Here is a 26,421-nt window from a genome sequence, read left to right on the forward strand (position 1 = left end):
CTGAACTGATGCCAGACTGACCGTGTTAACGTACATTTATGGCCAGTTTACATTGTTCCAATCCAGTGATCCAATCCAGGGCTGGATTACTATTGGATTAATGTAAGCCGGCACTGGATTGGAATTTAAAAAAAAAACGCTGGATTGGAATAAGTAAGCCGGCCATTATTCTGCATAATCAAAACCTTTACAATGTAAGTTCCATTAGCCTTAACTTCATAATATAATTAAGTACTTTTATCAATCCTTTATTATATAAACCTTTAGGGTTCCGCACCCAAGGGGTAAAAACGGGACCCTATTACTAAGACATCGATGCCTGTCCGTCTGTCCGTCCGTCTGTCTATCTCCAGGCAGTAACTCCGAACCGCTTTAGCTAGACTTCTGAAATTTTCACAGAATGTGTATGTCTGTTGCCGCTATAACAACAAATACTAAAAACGCCACCGCCGCCCGCTCCCCGCCTGCAACGGAGCCGCGGCCGAACTACGCAAGTGTCGTCGCTTACCCCCCGCCTTTTCCCCCGCGTTCAAAAACAAAGGGAAAAAGGAGGCTCCCGCAGAAGAGTGTCCTCTCTCCAAAAAGGACCGAAAGTGCGATGATGACGGGTTTATAAGAGTCGAGAGGAAGAAGAAACCCGTCGCCCGCAACCATCGCGGCACCGCACCCGAAAGACCCGAGCAGCTGTTGCGGCGTGAGACTCCCACGACGCCGCTGTACGTGTCCAGGCTGCACTGGCCCACGACGGTCGAGCAGGTCGTGGACTACATCAGGAGCAAGACCCACTTCGTCTTGACGGTCGAGCGTTTGGAGTCCCGCCACAAAGTCAATTTTAGCTCCTTTGTGGTGAGGGTCCCGACGCATCATCGAGAAGGAGGAGTTCTGGCCGATTGGAGTAGTCTACAGGAGGTTCCGAGGACGACTTCCGAACACGTCGCGCGTGTTTAGTGCTTACTGTTAGCTTTAGTTTATATGTTATGTATGTTAGTCTATAAGGTATAATATATAATATGGGCCAAGATGCCTGATTTAAATAAATAAAAAAATAAAAACAAAATAAAAAAACGTTTATAATATAATGCCATTTGAACTCTACAAATTGCGATCATTGACAAAATGGATGGCTGAAAAACTCAACCGGTACAATTAATCTTCAAAAAGATAAACTTAAAACTACAAAAATCCTTTGCAAATCGATACAACGAATTCAAAAACGGAAACAAAACGCACTCGAATTGGAAAAAATTGAATTCTAAAAGCAACACGAGCAAATACAGTTTGTTTTGTTACAATTTGTACTCTTTGAAATTTAAAAAACTTTTATTAGTAAAGTAGAGAAAGCTTTGTAAATGGAAAACAGTACATTTTCTTCCTTCGGGCTGAATTTATCGACACGGACTTAAATAAAAACAGGAAGACTTTACACGCTTCGAAACAGTTTAGGTCATATTACTACTGTACTGTTTGGTACATATTACTTATTTACAACATAATAATATTATTCAAAACAAAATATGAATACATTATGTAGCTTAAGAAATATATTTTTGGGCAAAACGTAAACGTGGTGGTTCCCAAGCACAGAGTTATTCTATCAAGAATTTTCAAGAAGAGAGCGTATTCCCTCCTAAAAGCCGGCAACGTACTTGCAACTTGATGTTGCAAATTTCCATGGGCGACGGAGTTGCTTGACATCAGGTGACCTGTTTGCCCCCTAATTTTATATATTACTAGATGTCCCGCGCGGCTTCGCCCGCGTAAATTAGGAATTTTACGGAAACCGTACATTTTCCCATAAAAAATAGCTTATGTCCCTACGCTCTTCACGTGGTCTACTCTATATCTGTGCCAAATATTGCCATAAAGTTTGCTCCAGTAGTGCGTGATATAAACTTTTTCTAATATTTCCCCCGTTTTCCCCACATTTTCCTGAGTTTTTTTGGTCGTAATTAGTCTTAGCGTGAATTATCATGCTAAGATAGAGATATAGCCTATAACCTTACTCGATAAATAAGCTATCTAACAATGAAATAAGTTTCTAAATCGGACCTGCAGTTCCTGAGGTTAGCGCTTTCAAGCAAACAAACTCTTCAGGTTTATAATATTAAGTATAGATTTTTTACAATTATCGCTTGACAAACTCGAGTCTTGATCTAAAAGACTATGAAAAGTACCAATAACAGGGTCATAATAGGCTCATAATCGACGACGCATAGTGTAATATGGTAGTGATGATGATGATGATGAATGTAATTTGCATAGTATCATAATATGCTATCTGTTCTTAAAACAACGCCGAAACTCCCAAACTTGTATCTATAAAGAATCAGAAGTTCTCTCAGCACCTTCCGAACCACGGTATACTAGGTATACCTCGGTGCAAAATCTTACTTGTTGGTAGCATATGCTTAGAATACTTCTCACGAAATCGAAGTCGCCACACGTTTCCCTATAAATTTCGTTCCCTCGATTACTTATGGATCCTTCATCAGATCACCACTTTTGTGAATATAATACTAAATTGGCATGATACCCTATATACCAAAAGAAAAATTTTGAAAATCGGTCAACAAACGGCGGAGTAATCGTTGAACATAAAAAAACGAACATAACACCTCCCCCATTTTGAAAGTCGGTTAAAATTGTAGCCTATGTGTTGTTCTGATGCATAAGCTATATTATTATGAAGTTTCATTAAAATCCGTGCAGTAGTTTTTGCGTGAAAGAGTAACAAACATCCATACATTCATACATCCAAACAAACTTTCGCCTTTATAATATTAATAGTAGGATAGTAGGATATAAAAAATATCAGCAAAACAGACAGCCAATACAAGACACAGTGTATTCCCCAAATCCTAGATTCTAGAACTAAAGGACGACATTTTCCTTTTACGTTTCTTGCTTTTAAAATAAAATACATCCCTCGAGCGAAGAATAAAGCACGTCGACTACATTTACATCCTGCTCCTTTAAACAACGTATCTATAAAGCAGTAATAACATAAAGAAATGCTATTCCTTTAGAAGCATCTGTTTTATAATGGAATTCTTGTTTGGAAGAAATATATTATGAATTTAAGTATTAAAGTACGTGTCTATTTAAAAACCTTATTTCCGTAAGCTGATTTTAATGAAAACAGCGATCTTTTATACATATCCGAAAAATCCTTAAAATGATTCGTGATCTAAAGTCATCTGACTCTAGACCACAAAGTTTCACAAGTAAAAAACAAAAAACTCTATATTCACGCGATAATCACACAGAGGATCAAGCGAACCAGTGGTTATATCTTACCCGAAACCCTGAACGGAGGGTAGAGAAAAATTTGCACAAAATCCGCCTTATAAATTAGGGGAGCATCGTGAATTTTAACAATGTCACCAGCGCAAGATCTGGGGGATCATATTATTTGGTGTTACGTTTATGGAGGGTTTATTTAGCCGTTCTTTATCACGGCTCCATCTGCTCGCGTTTTCCGCCGATCGTCTGTGTACAGATTTAACATAAATTAAAAGAATATTTTCGTTTAGGTGTCATTTATTTTCGGGGCGCGTGAAAAACAGACCCCATTCTGGGGTGATAAAAAGTAAACTGCTATTTATAATTTTATTAATTTAAAAAGTGTTTCAAAGAGTAATTAGACTATACTCCACTCGGGCTAACTTGTCGCTAGCGGTCATTGACTCCCTGTCAAAAACTTGTCATTTTCCATATAAAACCACGATTGACAATATCTGACACTTCATTGTCAATCGCGGTTTATACGAAAAATGACAAGTTTTTGACAGGGAGTCAACGACCGCTAGCGACAAGTTAGCCCGAGTGGAGTATAATAAGTATGTCAAAATTTTGAGTAAGAGGTTTTAGAAATGTACAAAGCACTGATTTTATCGTACCAAAACAGTAAACTTAGGAGTTTTTTTCGGAGCACAATTTTAGGGGCCATTAACATCAAAATATGTTGTAGTTTGAAAACATTTTTCATAAACAATCGCGTAGGAAAACATTCCTGAGAAAGAACACGCTTAGTAGCGCGTAAGTTTACAATGAAATACAAAGGGTAGGAACTGCCAAGAAACATATAATTTCCTTTTACCGAGGGTTGAAGTAAAAGCTAGTCTGTTTTTTTCAAGACTTTTTCATGTAATACCAGCGAGACTTTATTAAGTCTGTGTACGAAAATTTCCTTTGCCTCAAAAATCTTTACTCAGAGAGGTTATTTACGATGGCTAAGATTACATCATTTTCAGTCCCTTGGCTTTTAAGAATTTATTCGTTAAACATGTTTGTCTGGGTCTATATTAAGTCTGTCTTATAAAGTCAGTAATTTTTAAGACCCATTGTATAACATATTTATTTAGTCGAGTGCAAAATTTAGTCACGTTACGATAAAACAGAATATTTTTCCGCGCCTCAGCCCCGTATCTAGGGAGGTTCGGAATTGTAAGTACCTAATTCTATATCCCTAAAAGCTACTTTCGCTTATCACGTGTCAAACAGCTATTCATCTTGCGGATGGCCCAACAATTTGTAACTGACAGCGGTTGCGGCGCGGAGAGGTCAGGTTGGCTTACTTATCTTAGACTCCAGAAATTCTCACCATTTGAATCCTAAACATCGACTCTAGCGATACACAAAATAAAGTGTATTTTTCTACAAATTTGGATGTTTTCCTGTTGCTTGTTTTGTGAAAAAGTACTTTTTTCTGTGTGCGCTATGATCAGAATGCCAATGGTGGACGAGAATACATTATTAACCGACTTCCAAAAAACGAGGAGGTTATATGTTCGGCTGTGGATATTTTATTTTTTTTAGACAGTGTGCAACTGTGCACTGCGCCCTTACCTAACTTGTTGCCTGATGGCTCGCAATTTTTCTTAAAAATGGTAATTCACAGCAAGGCAAGCACTCTATCTTGATAACATGATTATTATAATCATAGTACGTATTTAAAATTATTAATGTAACGCTCGGAATCATTCCAAAATTCATCAATTTACAATATTAGACCACAGTTTTGTGTTAACGTTTTGTGCAGAATTTTTCCCGACAAAAATTTAAATTGGATCAGCCAATCAATCACTGTCGCTCTACCATCAACTATAACTAGAGCAACTTTTTCATCCAAAAACTGTCGTAAGTCGCACCTCTGAATAAGGAAACTAAAGTCGCACATGTGTTTCTTCATATATTTCGTTCTACCCTCGTAATTCAAGCCAGTCACGGTTCCCCAATTAAAGTTGCCGCGAAAGCTGAAACCACAGGTTATAATACACTCCCAGACCCCAATGTTAGTTGATAGTTCCCCTCATGACTTCGCCTTAACAAATGTTAAGTTATACAACTAGCCAGGACTATTAATTACTCAATAGGTGACGCAGCAACAGTGGCCGTTCTGATTTTATAGGACCTTAATGCTAACAACATAAGAGTCACTTTAAAATCTCCAAGGCAAATTCATTTTGAACGAAGAATGAAATGAGGAAATTTTATATTTGGGAAACTTAAGTATACAAATGCCTTTATATAATACTAGCTGACCCGGCAAACGTTGTTTTGCCATATAAATAATTTTAATAATGTGAACAACCCATAAGGGTTGTACACCCCATAAGTAATAATACTTAGGGGTATGAAAAATGGACGTTGGCCGATTCTCAGACCTACTCAATATGCTCACAAAATTTCATGAGAATCGGTCAAGCCGTTTCGGAGGAGTACGGGAACGAACATTGTGACACGAGATTTTTATATACCTACTAGCTGTCCCGGCAAACATTGTTTTGCCATATAAATATTTTTGGTATGAAAAATAGACGTTGGCCGATTCTCAGACCTACTCAATATGCTCACAAAATTTCATGAGAATCGGTCAAGCCGTTTCGGAGGAGTATGGCAACGAAAACTATGGCACGAGAATTTTATATATTAGATATAAGATAGAGCCTTTTTCAGTTACTTTCGAATATGGATCCATGCAATGAATTCTAATACAAGGTTAGGAAATGAGGGTGTACGGAGACGGTTTTCATTATCAAAATTAACTCTACATCGTAAGCGCGATTAAGGAGAGTCAAAAACATTTTCATAATTAAGCGCTTGAAGCTTAGCTTTAGAAATTAATTTCATAAAGCAAACAATGTAAGGATAACTAGGCCGAAATTGTTAAACGGGGACCTTTTCAGCATAATTTTAGCTTATAGCTACTAACATTTCCCAACTATTATGCGGCTCGAATGGCATATCAAGGAATAAGGGACATTATTATTCGACTATGATTTCCCATAATCGAGGACGATTGTGCAATGTGCATTGTCCATACTATCCATAGACAGAGCAGCTACGCAACCATGTTAGACAGACACTAAGGCCGGTATAAATAGTCAGTACTCAAGATGCATCTCAGTCTCAAGACACGGTTCAGGCTCTGTGATTGGTTGGCTGTCAAAATTTGGACCAATCATAGAGCCGAACCGCGTCTTGAGACCGAGATGTATCTTGAGTACTGACTATTTATACCGGCCTAAGACACACAATTACAATATTAGCACACATTTTACCTCTTTATTAAGCAACATAATAAAGCGAATTCAAATAACAGCGTAATTTCACACCTACCGAGCCATCCCACTTCTGAATTATATCTACCCACACAAAAGATTTTATAAAAACGTTGGAAAACAAAGTAATATGCATTTAGAAATGAGTCGCGATAAAATTTTACCGCGGCACAAAAGAATCGCCCGCGGAATAAACTCCGCCCAAGAATAATGGCTTATTTAAAATTAAAACGGGACGAAACCACCTGAGTCGGATAAAAACGTTAAATAACTTATTCCGGATAATTCCGAAATTGATTTTCCTTCAAATTGAGTTTGTTTTCTTAGATTGGATGGGAATTTTGTGGAGGAAGAAAACCTTGGATAATTAACTTAGAAAATATAATGGTTTCGCCTCAAAAAGCGGCGGAGACAATCCATCTTCACCGCCGTATCAAGTACTTCTATTACAGATTCTTTGTTTAAAAAAGTACCTAATTTATACCAAATATAGTCCATTCCAGTACTACAACCAAACATTTGTCATGTAGATTGTAAAGGAAATATAATTAGTATGCAATCGTGCGTTATGAATATTTAAGAGCATGCGACTGCGATATCCGGTTATACTCGAGGGTGTAGCTTTAAGAAATAAGGCACTTACACTGTGCTTAAGAGGGCTAATAACCCAAAAAATCAAACATCGTCCTTCTCTCTTCACACTCATGCCCGTCTTTCATATGCCAGGTGAAATTAGTTTTTTTCTCAATAACTCGATAAATATATACAACATTTTGTACATGTTGCGTCTACTCTAACAAAAGTCAAATGACGTTGTTAGAGCAGGACGCGGCATTCTCGTCCGATTGTTTGAGTCTCAAAACGGTTTCGTAGCAGGCCTACAGGCCCAATGCAGAAATTGATACAAGCAAGTGCCTGCCTTTATTAAAACCCATTTAAGAATATTTAATACAAATTCGCGAAGGTTTATTGATCGAGGCATTGTCAATTGAAAATGGGTTCTGGCATCAAATTAACAATAATTTACGGCCCGCTAATGCTCCGCGTCATTAAGGAAATATTAATGGATGGCGGTACTCCCGAAACGAGATGTTTTCAATCAATAGAGCATTTGTTGGACCGATTAACAGCGTGGCCACCGATCCAGTGTGGTGCGGTGCGTCGCCGCTTTGTCGTTTTACATATTTTATGAGCCAGCCCAGCATATTTTGTTGGTCAAGCCACAACAAATCGTTACGATGATCTATCGTATCGCAAGATAAATCATTGCACACCAACGTAGATTTTTACAATGCACAATGTGGTGCTGCAAGTTTTGTAGCTTGGTCCTACTTTACGCATAATAGGAGTTTTGACGGAGCCTCGGACGGGTGATGAAGTGGAAGATCTCTCTTCTTCTTTCTCATGATGCGTTGCGGTGTCACCGTATTTGGCTGTATTGATTTGCGTCCTCACAACGGAGTTATACGGTATGTGTTATGCGTGTTCCGTTGCGACGACGCGACGTACCGCGACGTACCGCGACGTACGAGAACATTGTGGCCTCGCAGCTCGCTCTAAAATGTTATTTAGACATCAATACTCCCTAATGATCGTTGTGGAATGATATCGGAAAAATGTTAGACGTTAATGGTAAAAGGCCGATTACTGAAACGCTTGGAGCCCCCGCAAGGCCGATCAGCAAGCAGAGCACATCTCTCCGGTCAGCACGTAGCATCGGCTCTATCCGCTAGGCATATAATATTTTGCATTTCGGAGATTAAGTACAGCAGGAACTATCTTTAAAACCAGAACAACAAGTTTGAAGTGAATGTTGTAATAGTGTTGACTCTTTGCAAATACATAACTAGTGGAATTTATAAAAAACTAGTTGTCCCGGCAAACATTGTTTTGCCATATAAAGTATTACGCCCACATTATTTTATTGAAGTGACTAAAGTGTGTAATGTATGGCACCATGGCAACGTCCATTGCTATCCCGTTGTGTCGCACAAACAATAGTCGCTGTCAGTCTCGAGTTGTAATAATATTCAACAAATAATGCACTCATCAATATAGAAAGTAGCCAGTAGCTGATTCTCAGACCTACTGAATATACATATAGGTAAAAATCAGTAAAGCCATTTCGGATGAGTATGGTAACTAACATTGTGACACGAGAATTTTATTTAAATAAGAAGATAAAACATTAAAAGAATTAAAATAAATGTGCATATTAATTATAAGTAAGTAATAGAATATTTAATGCCACGAATAATGTTGAATTTTATTATTTTCTTTGTTTAAGTAAAACACAGTTGAATCGATTATTTCAGAAACCCTACATGTCCATGAGACCCTATTTTACAGGAGGAACAAAAAACATAATACTAAAAAAAATATTTATGAATGTTATTAAGTTGAATAAACTAAAGTGTTACTAGGACCATTCTACATCTAAGTAACATAACACAAGTTTCAAAATCATACACCTTCTACAAAAAAAAAGGATTTAAGTCAATGGACATGTGGGGTTTCTCAAATACATAAATAAAACTATTATTTATTTTAGCTATGAATAATGTTATTTATCATATTATTACAGGAAATGTGCTTCATTCAATGCAGAATTCAACCTCCATAATGTTCTTCACATTCCCTATCCGTAACTGGCCATTTAAAAATGGTTTCATAGAATTTTTGAACTCTTCTTGTTTCTGGCAGGTATGTCTTCAATTTTTGAAGATCAGTCATCTTCTTCTTGTTTAATGGTCGATATTGCATGCTTACAGGTTCTGTGGGAAACTCCATAAGTGCCTTAGATGTGTTATTTAGAAATGTGTCACAAGAAAGACCTCCAATGTAAATTTTCATTGTCGTGGAATCATGCTAAATAATCGCTCTATATCAGCGTTAGAATGCGGCAAAACGAATAAAGATAATAATAATAATATAATTAAGTTTATATAATATAATTAAGTAGCCACAAAACCAAATTTTTCCCGCCGAAAGGTATGTCTAGACCACCAGATCTAGTGGAAATACCACTAAGTTGGCAACACTGGTCTTAACTCTACACTGACAATTAATTATAGATTGCCGAGTATGTATTAGAGAAATCCCACATGTCCTGGACTTATGGTGTTTCTCAACTAAATGTATAATTTGAACGGCTATAAATCGTACGTAGAAAGCAGGACTTGTGTGGTTTTTCCGTGACCTGTGTATTTACCCCTACTGAGTTAATTGCCATACTTAACTCAATTTTGCCAAAATTGGGACTTGTGGGGTTTCTCAAATAATCGATTCAGTTATAATGGGAGTTAATTTTTCTGCTGACCTCTTTTGCTAAATGATAATGATAAAAAATTTACTTACTTACATATAATTATTTAAAAAAAATATTGTACAAACACATTATGTTTTATTTATAAACCATGCATTTACTCAATTTTACTCCTATTATTCATTCCACAAGTTATTTGCTAAGATAAATTATTACAAGGTGGTAAAACCTCTAGGGTAAAACTTATTAAGTACTAAATAAGGTTACTTATTTAGCACTAAGTTCATGGGCGTACCGAAGGGGGGGCAGGGGGGGGCAGCTGGATCATGTTGACGTCCCTACTAAGTATATTATCTAGTACTTTTATCTATAAAAATAAAAAATTAAGAACGAATTTTTGCCATTTGTTTGCAATACAATATTTTTACAACTAAAAATTATTAATTTTTTATTATTTTTAGTTGTAAAAAAAAAATTATAAACACCTAGCTTATGAAAAATCCAGAACCTGGGTACGCCCATGACTAAGTTCAAGTAACAATAACAAACAACTACTGTTTTATTTGAGTCCTACATCTGGTTGTAATGAGAAAATCCGTCCACTGTTTACGTAAAATATAATTATTTAATATAGGTTCTTCCCTTAGCTAAATGGACGTTTTATAGTTAATTCAAGCTATTCCTTAAAACTTTATATCAACTAAGTAGTTTATAGCAACTAAAACATGTAAATCGAACTGTATTTTTCTAATATCGATCGGCTGTTACAGTAGGAGAGAGTTACTTAGGACTTACTTGATATTGTCGCGAATCTTTCCGAGTTTCGCCAAAGACTCTCTCGATAATGTCCAGTAGATTTTACGAACACTTGAAAACAATCGCACTTTTTACAAACCGAATAGTTTTATTGTTAAATCCTAAATTATGTAAATACACTCGCACAAAATAAAACTGTAATACAGCGCCACTGTGAAAGCTTTCCAAAAATCAAAATGTTTCGAAAGTTGACGTTTGTACTTTGTACTGTGATTTGACATTGACGTTCAAATGACATAAGAAAACATATTGCTATGACTGAAAAATAGCAATCAAAATGGGGAAAATTTTGATTAAACTGTAATTTTACAGTATCATAAACGTTTTAGTATATATTATGTCTATGGTTTTATCTAATAATTTAGGAAACTTGACAAGCAACAACTTAAAATTATTTAAAGTAAAAATTAATTTTCAGTTTTTAGCGCCATCTAGCATAAATATGAGAAATCAAAGTGTTGATATATTTTGCTACTCTACAAAAGAGGGCGTTTTAAAGATTAAGCTTACGTAAGCTCAAGTTCAACTTTCAAGACTTGAATTTATAATTTTTTATCATAACCACGGAAAAGCCCTTGTTATCATGATTTATAATATTCACTGATCTCCATTATACAAGTACGCGTACTTGTATAATGGAGGTCAGTGATAATATTACTACATCCTGTAATATAGCTATAGCCTTATCTTGTAGCTAAATCCACCGTTTAGTATTATTTTGAAATATTATTTAACTTGACGAACGTAATGGACGGAAAAGCTCTTTCACGTAAAAACCACTGAGTGGATTTTAATGAAACTTTACAATAATATAGTAAGGTTATAACAGGTTATAATCAAGCAAAGACATAGCCTTACAAAGTAAATAAAAAGTAGACTTTGCTTAACTTAGCTATCTGAAATAAAACAAAAAACTAATAATTCTAATCAAAATTGAACATTTTATTGCGTTTTCAATTTATTTTTTACAAAATGTACAAACATTTCTTTTTTAAGTGAATAATTCCTTACTTACTAATATAAATATTAACACAGCAAATAAATATTATATCATGTAATACAAGATCATAGATAAATAATAGGAAGGATCCAAATAAAAGACCTATTCCTATTCAACTTATATGTTATGTTATATGTATTTAATTTTTTTATCTAAGTATCCTTTTGTCTACATGATATTTTTAAGACGCCAGACAAAGACAAGCAGGCCATCTTATACAGGTTTAATCGTTGTATATTTTTATTGGTATGAAGGCTTATGTATTACATAGTTACTTAATTTTAAGTATTGTCATCTCATTCCATAAGAACTGTTATCTTGTGTTTAAGTAACATTTGGAGTATCTTTGTCATTACAATGTAAAAATATATAGCATTATATCTTGTCTTATCTCTGCACAATCGTAAAATCTTATAAAATATAGCTTATAAAATGTAACCTATACAATATACTTAAGACAAATAACTTTGTACTTCTAGAAAGATAAGGCTCGTCTCGGCGGAGATAATACAGTAACTTATTTTAATATGGAAAACTTTTAAATAATCGTAAGATCCAGTTTACGTAGCAATTTTATCACAATCTTAACAGCCTCTCTGAGTATAAATTTAAGTCCATTTAATAGTTATTGCACCTTTGACAGATCTCACATCTTTACAAATCACATAATTATAAAGTTATAAAAACAAATAAGTTTATATTTATAATCTCATGGTCTTTGGTACTCAATATTAGAAAAACAAAGTTTTTTTTATTTTTTTTATGCAGTTTGAACTAGTAAAAAGAGAGCAAGATTGTGTTAACACTACAAATAATAATAATATTTATTGTAGGTTGAACATATTTTTTTTATCCTATAAATGCATAATTTAAATACCTATCATGCTTTGGAATGTTATTTTTTTTTACTGATGTTGGTTAGGCAAAGTCGACTCCTGTGTCTAATAGATCTCTTATCAATACTGTTGCTCTTCTAGGCAGAATACGTAGTATATGTCCTAGGAAGAGCAGATATTTAGGTATAGAAGCTTCTGGATAATTTCGTCTCACACTATCCAGTATACTCGTTGCGGCCTTTTCAGGCGTTATTGTGCCGAAGTAACTGGAAATTCTGAAAAAAAAACCACAATCAGTTTTGCCAAGATCTATTAACAAACTGGTTTTACAGTACACACATTTGTGTTACATGTATGTAGGTACATAGATAAATTGATAGCCATCTACAACTTATGCAATGGTGAAATATCTATTTTGTTAGTGATGAAAAATATATGTGTAGAGTAAGGACGCCTTCACATTGAAGGTCACATATCAACTTGGAAAGGGATCGTCACCGTATTGCCTTTTGCCTCGCCGTCAACCAGGCGTCAACCTAACATATGCACGTAACCAAAGCATATCAGTAGCGCCTGCACGTTAACTCGGCTACGGCTAGGCGACGCCTCGCTTACGGCTCGGAGAAGGGGAAAGGGGCAAGGGTGGACGAAGAAACGTAAGCTGGAGTACGGAGAGACGTAAGCACGGGGACGACGAGCCGTAAGGGGGACTGCTAGTTGACCACGCGTCGCATCCCGATTCGGAGCCTGATCGGTGGCGAGGCGATTACGTTACGGTACCGCTTAGTGTGAGTTGCAGTAGGGAGTTTCATACAAACAATATTGAACGGCTCAAGGCGATACGGTGCCGATCCCTTTCCGAGTTGATGTGTGCTGTGACCTTAAGTCGCCAGTATAGAAGTCGCGCGGCTGCCGCACTTCTGGCGACTTAATGTGAAGGGGTCCTAATACTGGCCATTGGTAAAGCCACATTGTGGACTATCTTAGGCACATGGATTAGCATAAAACAGGATAGAATATTTTTATATAATTGATAATTAGCGGGTTTGAGTTGAGGAACGTCAGATATTGTGTACTCACTTGAATGTCAGTTCTGAGCTGTCAGACACAATGAATGGGTAGATGTGCATCAGTGTCACATGGACTCCATCAATCTTGTTAACCCTCAGATCTTCCATTAGGGACTCTGCCAGACCCTGCACTGCGAACTGTGCTACACTCAGTGGCATTTGGTCCTTTAGGTAGCTCAGTCCAGCAACAGAGGTCAATGCAACAATATGTCCATGGTTTCTCTTCTTCATTTCTGGCACAAAGTGATCTATAAGCTGAAATCAAATGGGTGAAATCTATTTATGAAATATTCAAAGGAAGATAATATAAGGTTTAGATAAAAATGTTATAAAGCAGTGAAATGTATATTTAAATGTCATAAAGAACGAACCTAACCTAACCTAACCTAGCAGAATAGAGCAACAATCTAGAGCTGTCAAACGAAACCTAAATTTTTTTAGTCTGAGTGAAAAATTTGTTTATGTTACATAGAGCTTGTTACTCTAGCTGTAAGTTTTCCTAAATAAATAAAAATAAAAAATAAAAATAAATAAATAAATACACTTACACAAGCATCTTTCTAAGAGATTAAATTGTCAATTTGCCGATAAGTGTCGGCACTTATCATCAACTTTCTTTTCAGCTTTAAAACTCTATTAGAAAGCAACACATTTTTAATAAATGAGACATAAATTACCCAGAAATAAGAGGTCAAAGTCAGATCCAAAGTTTCATGTATATCCTGTGGAGGTTGGTCCACCAGTGAGCGAGGGCTTGGTATACCACAGCAGTAGAATATCATGCTGATAAAACCAATCTCCTCCTTCAGCTGTTTAGCAAGGTTAGTCACATTATTTTTCTTTGTAATGTCATAGTTGTAACTAAAGGCCAAACAGCCTTTACGTTTGATGTAGGCTACAGTCTTGTTGTTGGCATTTTCATTCTTATCAACACATAATACTGTTGCTCCTAGGTACGCTAGTTGTATGGCTAAATCACGTCCAACTCCTCTACCAGCCCCTATGATCTGAAATTAAAAACAAAGAAGTAATTAATACTATACTTTCATTGGCAGCCTAAATTATACCATAAAACACTTATATTCCTATATATGATGTAATGATTATGAAACGTAAAGTTCAAGAACGTAGCCACCGCCACATCTACCATAATATATCAATTAAATTTACTATATGGGGCCCCCAACATATGTAATTTACTTTTCCTGAGAGCCCAAAAAAAATGTTTATACAGTGCTGCACCAAGACACGCTACTCTACTGATAAAGTTTGTAGATTTCTAAGTAGGTATAGTTTGGATGTTGACATAATAATAGTGCTTACTAAGTTAACTAAATAAGGTTACTCACCAGGGCTGTTTCCTTGCTAACAGATTTAAGTGGTGGTGGTTTAAAAACTTCATAAACAGCTTGGAATATACAATAGATGCCGTTCACAAACACCCACACTATATCAGCTAGCAGGACAAAGAAGGAGTATACCCTTAACAACATATTGATAGGAAAAAACAGATTCATAGTCTTCCGGAGCGTTTCAAGTGTTGCTAGAGCCTGAAACAATATAAAATATTTTACTTATCGAACATTTTGAAATGCATTTACATGCCTGCGTTTAACTTACCATGGCTGTTTTTTTTAACTGCGCACACACCAAAAACAACCAAGAAATAAAGTGAATTAGATCGAACAATTTTCTTTTATCAACCGGATCTATCAGACGTTTAGTGAACAAGCATAATACAAAGTACACTTGGTACTACGATAAGAAAATATTTAAAATCAATATCAATGCTACGATAAAACAAATTATACTTACATAAAAACGTGCAGTTCTTACCTTATAGCCTTATCGCACGAAGATAAAGGGGATAATGATTTTGTCAAGCATTCCTACTAAACTTAATTTAAATTTCAATCATCACATTATTTTTATCAGACAATATTGCATTATTTATTATTAATTTTATTAAAAGTTGCGGTAAGAACAGGGTATTTAGAAAAACATAAAGTTATAATTATCATCTAGCAACTAGCTGTCAATGTCTTGAATCACATCCAGATTTTTGACATTATTGACCTTTGAACTTTGTAACCGGACCTTTGTGTCATTTCCGCGTTCATTTCCGGTGCCGCTATTTGACAATTTTCGGGTATCAAATATTTTTTCGAGAAATCCACGCGTTCCTCTTTTTTTAAACCAGATATTAAAACGTAATTTAACCTTGTTGCCAATTCAGGATTAATTTCCGGTCCATAATTTGTAATAGAACTAGGATCAATGCCCAAAACTTCAAGAAATGCCGGATTCAAATCCGTATTTTGTTTTTCTACAACGGATTGCTCTTGAGCCCCGGAAGTAGATGGAATGGCTAAAATATCCTCGTTAATCGTCTGTTCCAGATTTTCAGTTGCAGAGTGATAATCTAAAAATAGAAATGCATTTTTTTTTTCACTACCCTCAATTTTTCTACGCGGCGAATAATCTTAGAGATTATTATGAATGTAATAATTTTTAAATGCGACAAATAGTCCCACAGACTATTCTGAATGCAAAATAAATGTAATATTGCGCGAATAGTCCTACAGACTACCCTGAGTGCAATAATTTAAAATATGCGCGAATAGTCCTGCAGACTACCCTGAATGCAATTTTAGTTAGGGCAGGCGAGATAATCCTATATAGACTCCCTGAATTGCCCTTATGTTTAAAGAAGCAAAGCTTGCTACTATGCAGATCAAGTTATATTTTATCATCATCATCATCACTACCATTATCTTGTAAAAAATTGTGTCTATGTCTTTAACTAATACTTTGTAATATATTATAAGCATTGTAATAACTAAAACTTGAATTATTAATTATTGAACATTGTATACGATGGTTCCAGAATGGAAGTCTCACTCAAGTCGCTGAGAGCTGTGTATATAATAAAGTACTCTGTGGAGCTGTGTCAGTTTATACTAGTATAGCTCCCAACGCTAATTTACTTAGTAATCTATTGATTAATTGTGTTTCCCGTATTATGTAAAAGTCATGTAAAACTTTTACATAATATGAGTATGAGGGATCTCATGAGTCAAGATTGATGTTTTTGATCATTTTAAGCGATGAACTAGCCCAATAGGCGCCGGCAGCCTATTCAGCAAACATCGCGTGACTTCAGCAAACTTTGGAATACGGCGCCGGCAGCCATCTCGGCAACCGGCGCCGGCAGCGGAGGCACTCTCTATAAATTATTATAAATGATTTTTAAAATTTATTAATACGATACTGGCAAAAACAGTTACTTTTACTGTCAATAAAAAGGACATTATGTCTTTTTATCTCTCAATGTCAAATGTCAATTGAAATTTGAAAAAAATGCTTCAAAAATCAAAGTTCAATCAAAACAAAAACAAATTACGTGTAACTTAATTTTATTATATTTACTACATTTATTATAATTTACTCTATGATTTACTAAAAAGAATGCTCTGGCCTCTGTGTTTCTACATATATATCTTATAAGGTGATTCGTTAAATCATTTCAAGTAGGTATTTACAGAAGATTTCAGAATGGCCTTTGTGTATCAGGGGGATTCTGATTTAGAATCAAAGGCGAAAAAAGGTGATTTTTTTTTTTTTTTTTTTTTTTTTTTTTTTTTTATTAAATAAGGGGGCAAACGAGCAAACGGGTCACCTGATGGTAAGCAACTACCGTCGCCCATGGACACTCGCAACATCAGAAGAGCTGCAGGTGCGTTGCCGGCCTTTTAAACTAAAAAACAAATAAAATAAATGTAAACATTGTAAGCTATTTATAAATTCTAATATTTTGCTACAAATGTCTCTTATTTCAGCGGCTGAAAGAATTTCAGAGAATATGCATATTGTGGCCAATGAACCTTCTTTAGCATTGTACAGATTACAAGAACATGTGAGAAAAGCTTTGCCTCCGATGGTGGAAAGGCGAGTGGAAGTGACGAAACTGCAACATGAACTGCAAGGACGCTGCTATGATGTAGAATATGCTTTAAGGTATAAAGTGTACATTAGTAGGTAGTCAAGTATTCTTAGATCCACTTTCTATCAACATTCTAATTTTCTTGCAGTACGCAAGATAGTCTGGTGTGTCCCTTGGTCACCTCTGAGATTATATTATGGAATTTCTTAGTGTTAGTTTCTGCTATTGATCTTGCTAGAAGTTGTAACAGTGTTAGGAATGTCATTATACCTATACATGGTAAGAAAAAAATCATAACATCTAGTGCAGATTTTCCCAAAGTGGATGATAACACCCCTTTGTGGGTGCTGAAAGTCTAAAGGGTGTGGGATCCAGAAAAAATGGGGGCGTTGTGCTCGCTTGCTTGGGGGGTGATTTATTTCATCTGGATGCATTTTTAATTGAAACAATGGGGCGCTAAAATATAATTAATTGTTCTTAAAGTGGGCAGTAGACAAAATAAGTTTGGGAACCTCTGATCTAGTGTACCTAATGAAAAATATTAATACAAAATAATGTTTACTGTTACAGTGCAGTGAAGTCAATGGATGGTGCAGCCAACAGCTTCAAGAACATACAGGAATTGTTAAAGCAGTCAATATTTTTGAAACAACAGTTAAAATATGAGGAGGCTAGGAGAAATAAAAAAGATAAAGATTCAGTTTACAAACGTCTCTCAGCTCATATTGTGCTTGACCTTCCCGACCTCTCGGATTTCTCTATGATCCGAGAAACAACTAACCGATTGGAGAACATCATGACACATGCTCGGGGCTCTAACGCTGAGTTGCACAGATCTCATACAACTTTACATTGAACATATACACATTAAAGCTGTGTGTCCACTGGGTCAGAATCGGAGCATACAGTGCGGATGGAGCTTTGTCGATCACTTGTCTGGTGCCAAAATGACGTTCTAGTGTACGCAGTACCATAGAAATCGATACAAAGCAACAAATCTGTCCGCTCTACGCTTCGATTCGGATCTGCAATAGGCGCAAGTTAAGACTTTAGACTTAGTTCTGCCTGCTTTGGATTTTAGTGACTTTAAAATGTTTGCCTAACTATACAACTCAGGCATATATGTTATTTTTTTTAGGCCAGGGTTCAGTGACTACAACATTATTTAATGCATACAACATTAATTAATCTTTTAGGTGATGGATGACTTTAAAAATATCAAAAATATAAAATTCTCGTGTCACAGTGTTTGTGCAGGAACTCCTTCAAATCGGCTCAACCGATTTAAATGAAATTTTGTGTGTATCATTCTTTAGGCCTGAGATAAGGTTTTTACTTGCTTTTTATATTGATAGTAGAAATAATTTATATTCAGATGCTTTTTACACATTGTCATTTCCATGGAAAAACTAATAATTATTCTAGTCATAAGAATTTAAGTGCTTAAAATTATAACAATAAGCAATTATGTATGTGAAGATAGTATGACACAGAAAAGCGTCCATCACATACATAATTGTTTGCACCAAGAGTTTTTAACATTGTTATCTTGTGAAGCAGTGTGGCTCATATTATATCATCAGATCATCAGACCAATATCCCCCTTACTTTGTTATGAGTTATCAACTGTGGACTAGACTCACCTTTTTTCCATTGCATTGTCATCATCTATCACACGTCACCAATCATGGTGAATTAAAAAGTAAAAGAGTAATTGGGAAGAAATGGGTATGGTCAGCATCCAACATTTTAATGTTATTGTACTAACCAAGGATTAAAAAGGGGACTTTTTATATATAAAATTGCACTGTGTGTTTGTGATGTTTCACAGAAAGCTATAAGTAATAAATGCTACTAACAAAATCAGCTTTTTGCCTTATTTCGACACTTAACTGCTTCTAATCTGCTTTATACTAACATTGGTTTGAAAATAAACGTGAGAATCATTGAAGTTTTAGCAATTTTGCAAAAATGCATAAAATTTGCATGATGCATAATATTATTAATAACTTGACCTTTTTATTGATTTAAGATGATTCCTCTATGATTTAAGTTCTTTAGTTTGTATCTCTAGGTACACACCTATTTCTGGTTGCTGAATCTTTCCAATATTGGAAATTGTTATACTGATGTAAAGTTTAACTGGTTAAAATTAACATCAGTATATGTTAAGTTTAGGCCCAATTTCACCAACGACTTAAATTTAATGCTTGAATTAGTATCACGTTGTCTCTTTTATATTATTATGAATGAAGGAGAAGCCTTGATTGGTTAAAATTACCATCAGTAAGGGCCTGTTTCACCACTCCTTGATAAGTGCCGAATAGGCTATCCACAATTTATCTGACAGACTGAGTATGGAGTATCTGTCAAATAAGTTATGGATAGAATATCCGGCGCTTACCAGGAAGTGGTGAAGCAAGCCCTAAGCTGATATACAGTGTGTAACAAAAATAATTGATAATACTTTAGGGTGTGTACGTGTTCCTTGTAGAGAGTTTACTGTGAAAGTAGCAGCGCTGAAAGACCAACATTTTTTTTCACTTTTGTATGGGCAAGGGCCCGAGCGTTACGGGTTTCCCCATACAAAAGTGAAAAAAATGTCTTTCAGCGCTGCTACTTTCACAGTGAACTCTCTACAAGGAAGACGTACAGACCCTAAAGTATTATCACTTATTTTTTTTACAGCTGTATATAGGGATTCGTAATGGGGTTTCCCAAAACTTGGTATCCTCAGAAAAACCACAAAGACATTTTATTTACTTACACAACACACATCATCATTCATATTGATAATTGACCTCTCAATTGAATAATTATTAATCACATCGAAGAGTAAACAGTCGAAGAAAACCTCGATACCATACTATCGTGACGCGGTGTTTGCTGCTAAACACCATAACGGCAGCACCGATTTTCTGGAAATTTCGGCTGCTTATAGCAAAAAGAATCAGCCAACATTTTCTTCATAAGCGAAGTAACTTGTTATAATGTAAAACCAATATAAGAGAGTAGGTTATGGACAGGTTGCAAATAACGACTAATAAAATGTATTATGTAGGTTCGAAGCCTGCATTTATTAGTCGTTATATTGTAGGTGCCTGTGTAGTTGTATTAGCAATCGATCATTGTACGGAATAATTTTTTAGGCGTTTTTAAAATAATGATAGCGGTTCGTGACTCGTGACTAGTCCGTAGTCCGTACACAATTAATGTGAGGTTATTTTCGGGATTCTGCGAATAAAAACGTCATAATATCACACATTATAGAAAGCAAACAAACATTTTAAGGAGAAACACAGTGTCAATGACATTGAGGAAAATAAACAGCGGAATGTTGGTTTGGGATCTACGTGAGCAAGGTCTTCAGGTCAAAACCTAGGGTAATGTTTATTACAAAATTTTATATAACATTCGTATGGCTTTATCTGGCAATGTAACAGTGATTCAAGGATGAGAATAAGTAATATAGTTTCTTTTCTTTCTTATTCTCGCCTCAGCCTCAGCCTGGACTACGGGCGTATTTATAGCTTTGGAAAGGGGGGGGGGGGTCCCTAAGTCCTAACGTAAAAAGCGGCCAAGATCGAGTTGGACTCGCCCATGGGGGTTCCACAGCAGCAAATAGGTAACGTGTTTAGGAAATCAAAAGTATTTTTAGAATATCGGAATGTTGAATATTGTTTCTTATTTATTAAAAAAAGTAATACGCTCCACAGTATAATAATACTTAATTATTTTCACAAGTAAGATGGATGTGGGGGTCCGGACGGTTTAACTGCTATTTATATTATGCCTGCTACTTCTTAGGTATCTTGAGAAAAAGAAGGTTATTTAAATCTGATGCAAATAAATTCTTGCAACATCTTTTTTAACTTTAAACTAACTTTATTATTAGGTATTATTAAAGACGTCATAACTATTAATTATTATAGTTTTCCTATATCCTGTCGATCAGTGTATTTACATCCAGCCGCTAACCATTTGTTTGGACAACACTGTAAATGGTATTGTCGTATAAATACGAGGTGGTGCGGTGGTCGCCATTAGTGAGTAATCGTCAACCATGGGTCGAAGTATCCTGTGTTTAATCGCGATAGTAATATTGCTTGTGGCAGGTAGGTTTATTATGATACTAGATGTTGCGATAACTTCTTTGCACAGAAATTCATATGTCACGCTAGAAGAGTACTGTAGTTTTCTGTAATAAAAGCTATCCGCCGCCACTTAGCCACTATAATAATTATAAAATAAAGAAAACTATTGATAAATTCACTGAATGTTGATTTAAATTACAAAATAAGTTGAAGGCTTGGCTTGAATGTGATCTGAAAACTTTTTACGATAGATATATTGCATGGAGCCATGCAATATTTTTGCTTGGCTCCTTTTTACATTTAATGTTTTGGTGAGATTTCATTTCTTTTTTTAAGGTTTCTTTTCTTTTCAGCCAGCCTAGCAAACGCCAACGAGATATCTCACTCTATATGTTTTTCGATGTTTGATGGATTGTATCTTCATCTCTATTGACCCTAGCAAGACAAATATTTTTTCTCGTGTAGATCTATCATCGGAATAACACACGTTTATAGAGTTTTATCGAGATAATGTCGAGATTTTGACATTATGAGACGAGTACGTTTTTAATTATCTCGAGAGTGAGATATCTCGTTGGCGTATACTAGGCAGGCTGGTCACGTTAAAACTTTTCTGTACTTAGCTTAGCACCCATTCTCTATCTCTATGTATATATTCTAGGTCGTAAAATTAATTGATAATAACAGGTAGGTACTTCTACAAAGTACAAATTCTATGACGATAGCCGAACAACTTTTGAACTTTCAGGAGGTTATTCGTGCACCGATGTTACTTTCGATTGAGTATTACGACCTATCTCGGATTTTTTTAAACCATAATAATTATACTCCGCAAACAAGCGATACCGCGATATAAAGGGAGTGCTACACCATCTATCGAGCGAGTATGGAGTGTACATCGTAATTCGCAGTTCTGATTTCATTTATATTTTAATCGAATTTAATTATCATAGTTTCTTTGTTAACTTTGTTAACACTATTTTTCCTTTTGTACGTAAAATAGTTATTATGAAGTCGAAACTCATTTTTAATGTTCTTGCAAAGCCACAAACATAAAAATCTTTTCTTTTATTTAATAAAGTTATGTTATACTTTTCAGTTTTTAGGTTTCCTTGCCTAAAGGATGAAAACGGGAGCCTATTCCTAATGAGTCTAGACTTCGCTGTCTGTCTGTCGTCCGTCCGTGTGTCACGAGGCTAGATCTCGAGAACGGCAACAGCTAGATATTTTATTTTTTCACAAATTATGTAATTTTGTTGTCGCTATTAAAGCTAATAGTCCAACTAAAATAAAACAAATGATTAATCGGCGGTCTCATACAACAAACACGTTTTTTGCCCTTTTTTGCTCTATATCCATAATGGTAAAAGTAAGGTTTTTGAAAATTTCAGAAAATACTTAATTGTATTTCAACTTTAATAATAAGTAATAAAAAGTACATAAACATGTGATTTAAGGGGGGCTCCCATATAAATTTACGGTACGGAACCCTATGTACGCCAGTCTGACTCGCACTTGGCCAGTTTCATAATTTTTCCTTTCATTGTGGATAACAACCTACCTTGTTGCTAAATTTCAAGGTTCTAAGTCTACTAGAAGTACCTTAGAATTTTGATGATCTGTCAGTCAGTGAGTGACAAAATGTAGTAACTTTGATCATCCGTAACTATTAAACTATTCATCGAAATGTTATGTAATTTTGAGGTTAAGCTAGTTTTAATACTTGCTCCTAGTCACCGAAATTCTAAATCCCTAGCTTTGTTAACATCGAAGATAAAGGGGGTGTGAAAAAGCCGCGAACCGCTTGAAAAAGCTTGGCTGGAGCACTGCCATGGTCCCAGATAACTATGTTTTAACGTTTTATTATGAACACTTTAAATTAGTTTTTCTCGCAAATTCAACCGCTTTATTGTACGGTTTTCATGTATACTTTTTAAATAAAAAAGCGTTTTCCTAGTCGAGCTCAAACTAATCCCACACTTAATGCACCAAATAAAGCTCTCGGGACGATTTCAGACAGCATACTGACTATTTCGATTGACGGACGGCTCAAGACCTACAGAAATACATAATATTTATACAAACAACCACAACAGTAAACACAAAATACATGAAAATTGTTAATTTCAGTGCAAGGCCAGTTCGGTCCGCCCGGCCCGCAGTTTCCAGGCCAGTTCGGCCGGCCAGGCTACTACCCTCGGCCCGGCTTCGGGTCAGGCTTCAACCGGCCTAGCGGAGGGCTCTCGATCTCCAAGAGTGTCAGCATTAACGTTGGTGGGGGAGGAGCAGCCAGTTCGTCTTCGAGTGCTGGGTCCTTCGGTCGTGGTGGTTTCGCTGGTGCGGGCGCACAATCAAGCGCCGGGGCTTTTGGAAAACGATAGTGTTATGTGAAATATATTTATTATTATTTTTATGTATTGTTTTATTATTCTTCTAATTTTTAAAGATCCTCTTCGTAAAGAGTCTTGAGATTTTAAGCAGTACTTAGTTTTAAAAAGTTATCCAAACTGAGCCTGAGCCCCTAGACAGCTACAATACTTAATTATATTGAACAATATTTTATTTAACAACTTATCTATATATATAAAACTCAAAGGTGACTGACTAACATGGTGATCTATCAACGCACAGCCCAAACCACTGGACGGATCGGGCTGAAATTTGCATGCAGGTAGATGTTACGACGTAGGCATCCGCTAAGAAAGGATTTTGATAAATTCCAACCCCAAGGGGTTTATGAAAGTTTGTATATAATAATACTTCTTAACACGAGCAAAGCCGCGGGCAAAAGCTCGTCTATATATATAAAACTCAAAGGTGACTGACTGACATGGTGATCTATCAACGCACAGCCCAAACTACTGGACCGATCGGGCTGAAATTTGGCATGCAGGTAGATGATATGACGTAGGCATCCGCTAAGAAAGGATTTTGATCAATTCTACCTCCAAGGTGTTAAAATAGGGGATGAAAGTTTGTATATAATAATACTTCTTAACACGAGCGCGGCAAAAGCTCGTTTGACAATAATATTGAAAGGCGTTCAGTATTAACCCTAGACGGTCAGTAATATTATTGATCATCATTCGTCTAGGAGCCCGCTTGGTATTAAAAAATATTATCACATTTTCATGTTCAATGTGACGATATCATAGTTGATTTAAATTGCAAACATCCAATTTCCAAATATACATACCTAAACTAGAGGAACATTAAATTTCAAAATTCACACTACCATAATATTATAGGAAAGCAATATGGGGATGTCGTTACTAGCTACCTACCAATTACCATAGAAGCAGTGCCGTAGCAGGGCCCCCCCAATTAATGCATGGGCCCCCGATCCCAGGGGGCTTTGGCTCAAGAAGCCGCAAGCTCAGAACTATAGACTAGGTTAGAGACCTAGAATATATTTCTAAAGAAACATAATATTATGTACTCTACCCTTAATGTACGCAATTTTTTTAAGCTAGGCTTAATATTATTACAATTAAAATGCAATATATATATATATATATATATATATATATATATATATATATATATATATATATATATATATATATATATATATATATATATATATATATATATATATATATATATATATATATATATATATATATATATTGCTTGATTTGATAAATCGAATTTTCGCGAAAATTCTAGGGATTTCGCGAAAACACGGATTTATCAACTCATCCTACGACATAATTATATATATATTAGAAGTAAATAACATTTTACATCTTTATAATCCTACTCCCTCTTAACTAGACTTGATCTGTGTACCTATCTTCTCGCATACTCTATCGCTCAAACTTATGTTATCACCATAAATCATAATATTTATTATAGTTTGGCACTCATGAAGCTACGGTACTAAATAATCCTATTATTACGTAACGTTGCTGAAAAACATAATATTTATTATTTACGTAACAGCTCTATTTTTTTTCGGCTACATTTCGATCCAACGATTTTACTTCCTATGCCTCGAACTGAGAGCTGATATTTTATTGATTTGGTTTATTTACGATTTATATAATCTGACTGAATCCTAATTGTTATGTAGTGATCCAAAACGGTATATATTGAGACACACCTCTTATTTGCTACATTATATTGTGCACTGTGGAGACAGCTGCATAATATTGAGTTCAGAAAATGAATATTATGTCAGTTAATTGTTTTATTTTGTTGCTTGCCGTCTTCATTGGATGTTTGGGTAAGTTAAAGTTAACATTTACCCGGTTTAAAAACATAACTGCTGATTTTAAGCTGGCTTTCTCAGTATATTTAGAAAAAATGATACTAGATAGTATAGCATATACTATGATAGTGTAGAGTGTAGCTGGTGTAGCATATTATGAATGGATGGTCCAAAGGAAAACCTTGCAATCGGGTGACATAGAAGTGGTACGAATGTGTCGTGGACCAGTGGCAATTTAGTATGATGGATATATACCCAGGTTATAAAGGCTAAAATTAAAATTATGTGCGTAGTAGTTTTTAAATTTTGATTATTAATTTTCAGCTCAAGATGACAGACTTGGCCATGATGTAAGATCACCAATATCCTACTTCGTACACCACAAACCTCGTAATTCCGCCGGTTATAGACAAAGTACAACGCCTGTCAGGAGTCAGAACAACGCCATAGCAAGAAATAACAATAGAAATGTTGCAACGAGCAGTAGAAATGAAGCAAGTAGCAATAAAAATGGTGCAACCATTAATAGAAATACAGCAACGAGCAACAGAAAGATACGTCAGTGAATTCGGGCAATACCACCATTTCTAGTGGTAGAGTTCTGAGTGTTTCAGGAAATTC

General features: G+C 35.5%; 3 protein-coding genes and 1 long non-coding RNA gene across 16 annotated transcripts in view; 2 read left to right on the forward strand and 2 right to left on the reverse strand.

Moving 5' to 3' along the window:
* Positions 1–10,807, reverse strand: part of LOC121730627 — a 171,416-nt gene extending 160,609 nt beyond the window's left edge. For all 12 annotated transcript variants that reach the window (XM_042119764.1, XM_042119763.1, XM_042119760.1 and 9 more), the window contains exon 1: positions 10,624–10,807. The gene's annotated coding sequence lies outside the window, so the exon portion shown is untranslated. The remainder of the gene's footprint in view (positions 1–10,623) is intronic.
* On the forward strand, positions 1,433–18,745 carry LOC121730634 (BLOC-1-related complex subunit 8 homolog). The gene is made up of 4 exons (XM_042119774.1): positions 1,433–1,443; positions 17,059–17,157; positions 17,390–17,567; positions 18,064–18,745. The coding sequence occupies exons 2-4, from the start codon at positions 17,106–17,108 to the stop codon at positions 18,347–18,349; spliced, it is 516 nt and encodes a 171-aa protein (XP_041975708.1). The 5' UTR covers positions 1,433–1,443; positions 17,059–17,105; the 3' UTR covers positions 18,350–18,745.
* Positions 11,665–15,620, reverse strand: LOC121730630 (epidermal retinol dehydrogenase 2-like). 2 transcript variants are annotated; one of them, XM_042119770.1, is made up of 5 exons: positions 15,171–15,288; positions 14,900–15,100; positions 14,228–14,557; positions 13,561–13,805; positions 11,665–12,755 (listed from the first exon to the last, which is right to left on the reverse strand). In XM_042119770.1, the coding sequence occupies exons 1-5, from the start codon at positions 15,171–15,173 to the stop codon at positions 12,563–12,565; spliced, it is 972 nt and encodes a 323-aa protein (XP_041975704.1). In that variant the 5' UTR covers positions 15,174–15,288; the 3' UTR covers positions 11,665–12,562. The 2 variants fall into 2 exon arrangements, with proteins under 2 accessions (XP_041975704.1, XP_041975705.1); XM_042119771.1 differs by lacking the exon at positions 15,171–15,288 and adding an exon at positions 15,387–15,620 and having other exon boundaries at positions 11,666–12,755.
* A 2,669-nt stretch (positions 18,746–21,414) lies between the features above and the next one.
* Positions 21,415–23,998, forward strand: LOC121730636. Its single transcript, XR_006036137.1, has 2 exons — positions 21,415–21,608; positions 23,718–23,998. It is a non-coding gene; the product is annotated as an uncharacterized LOC121730636 (long non-coding RNA).
* The last annotated feature ends 2,423 nt before the right edge of the window (positions 23,999–26,421 follow it).

Source organism: Aricia agestis, chromosome 9, assembly GCF_905147365.1.
Source record: "Aricia agestis chromosome 9, ilAriAges1.1, whole genome shotgun sequence".
NCBI classification, from domain to species: domain Eukaryota; kingdom Metazoa; phylum Arthropoda; class Insecta; order Lepidoptera; family Lycaenidae; genus Aricia; species Aricia agestis.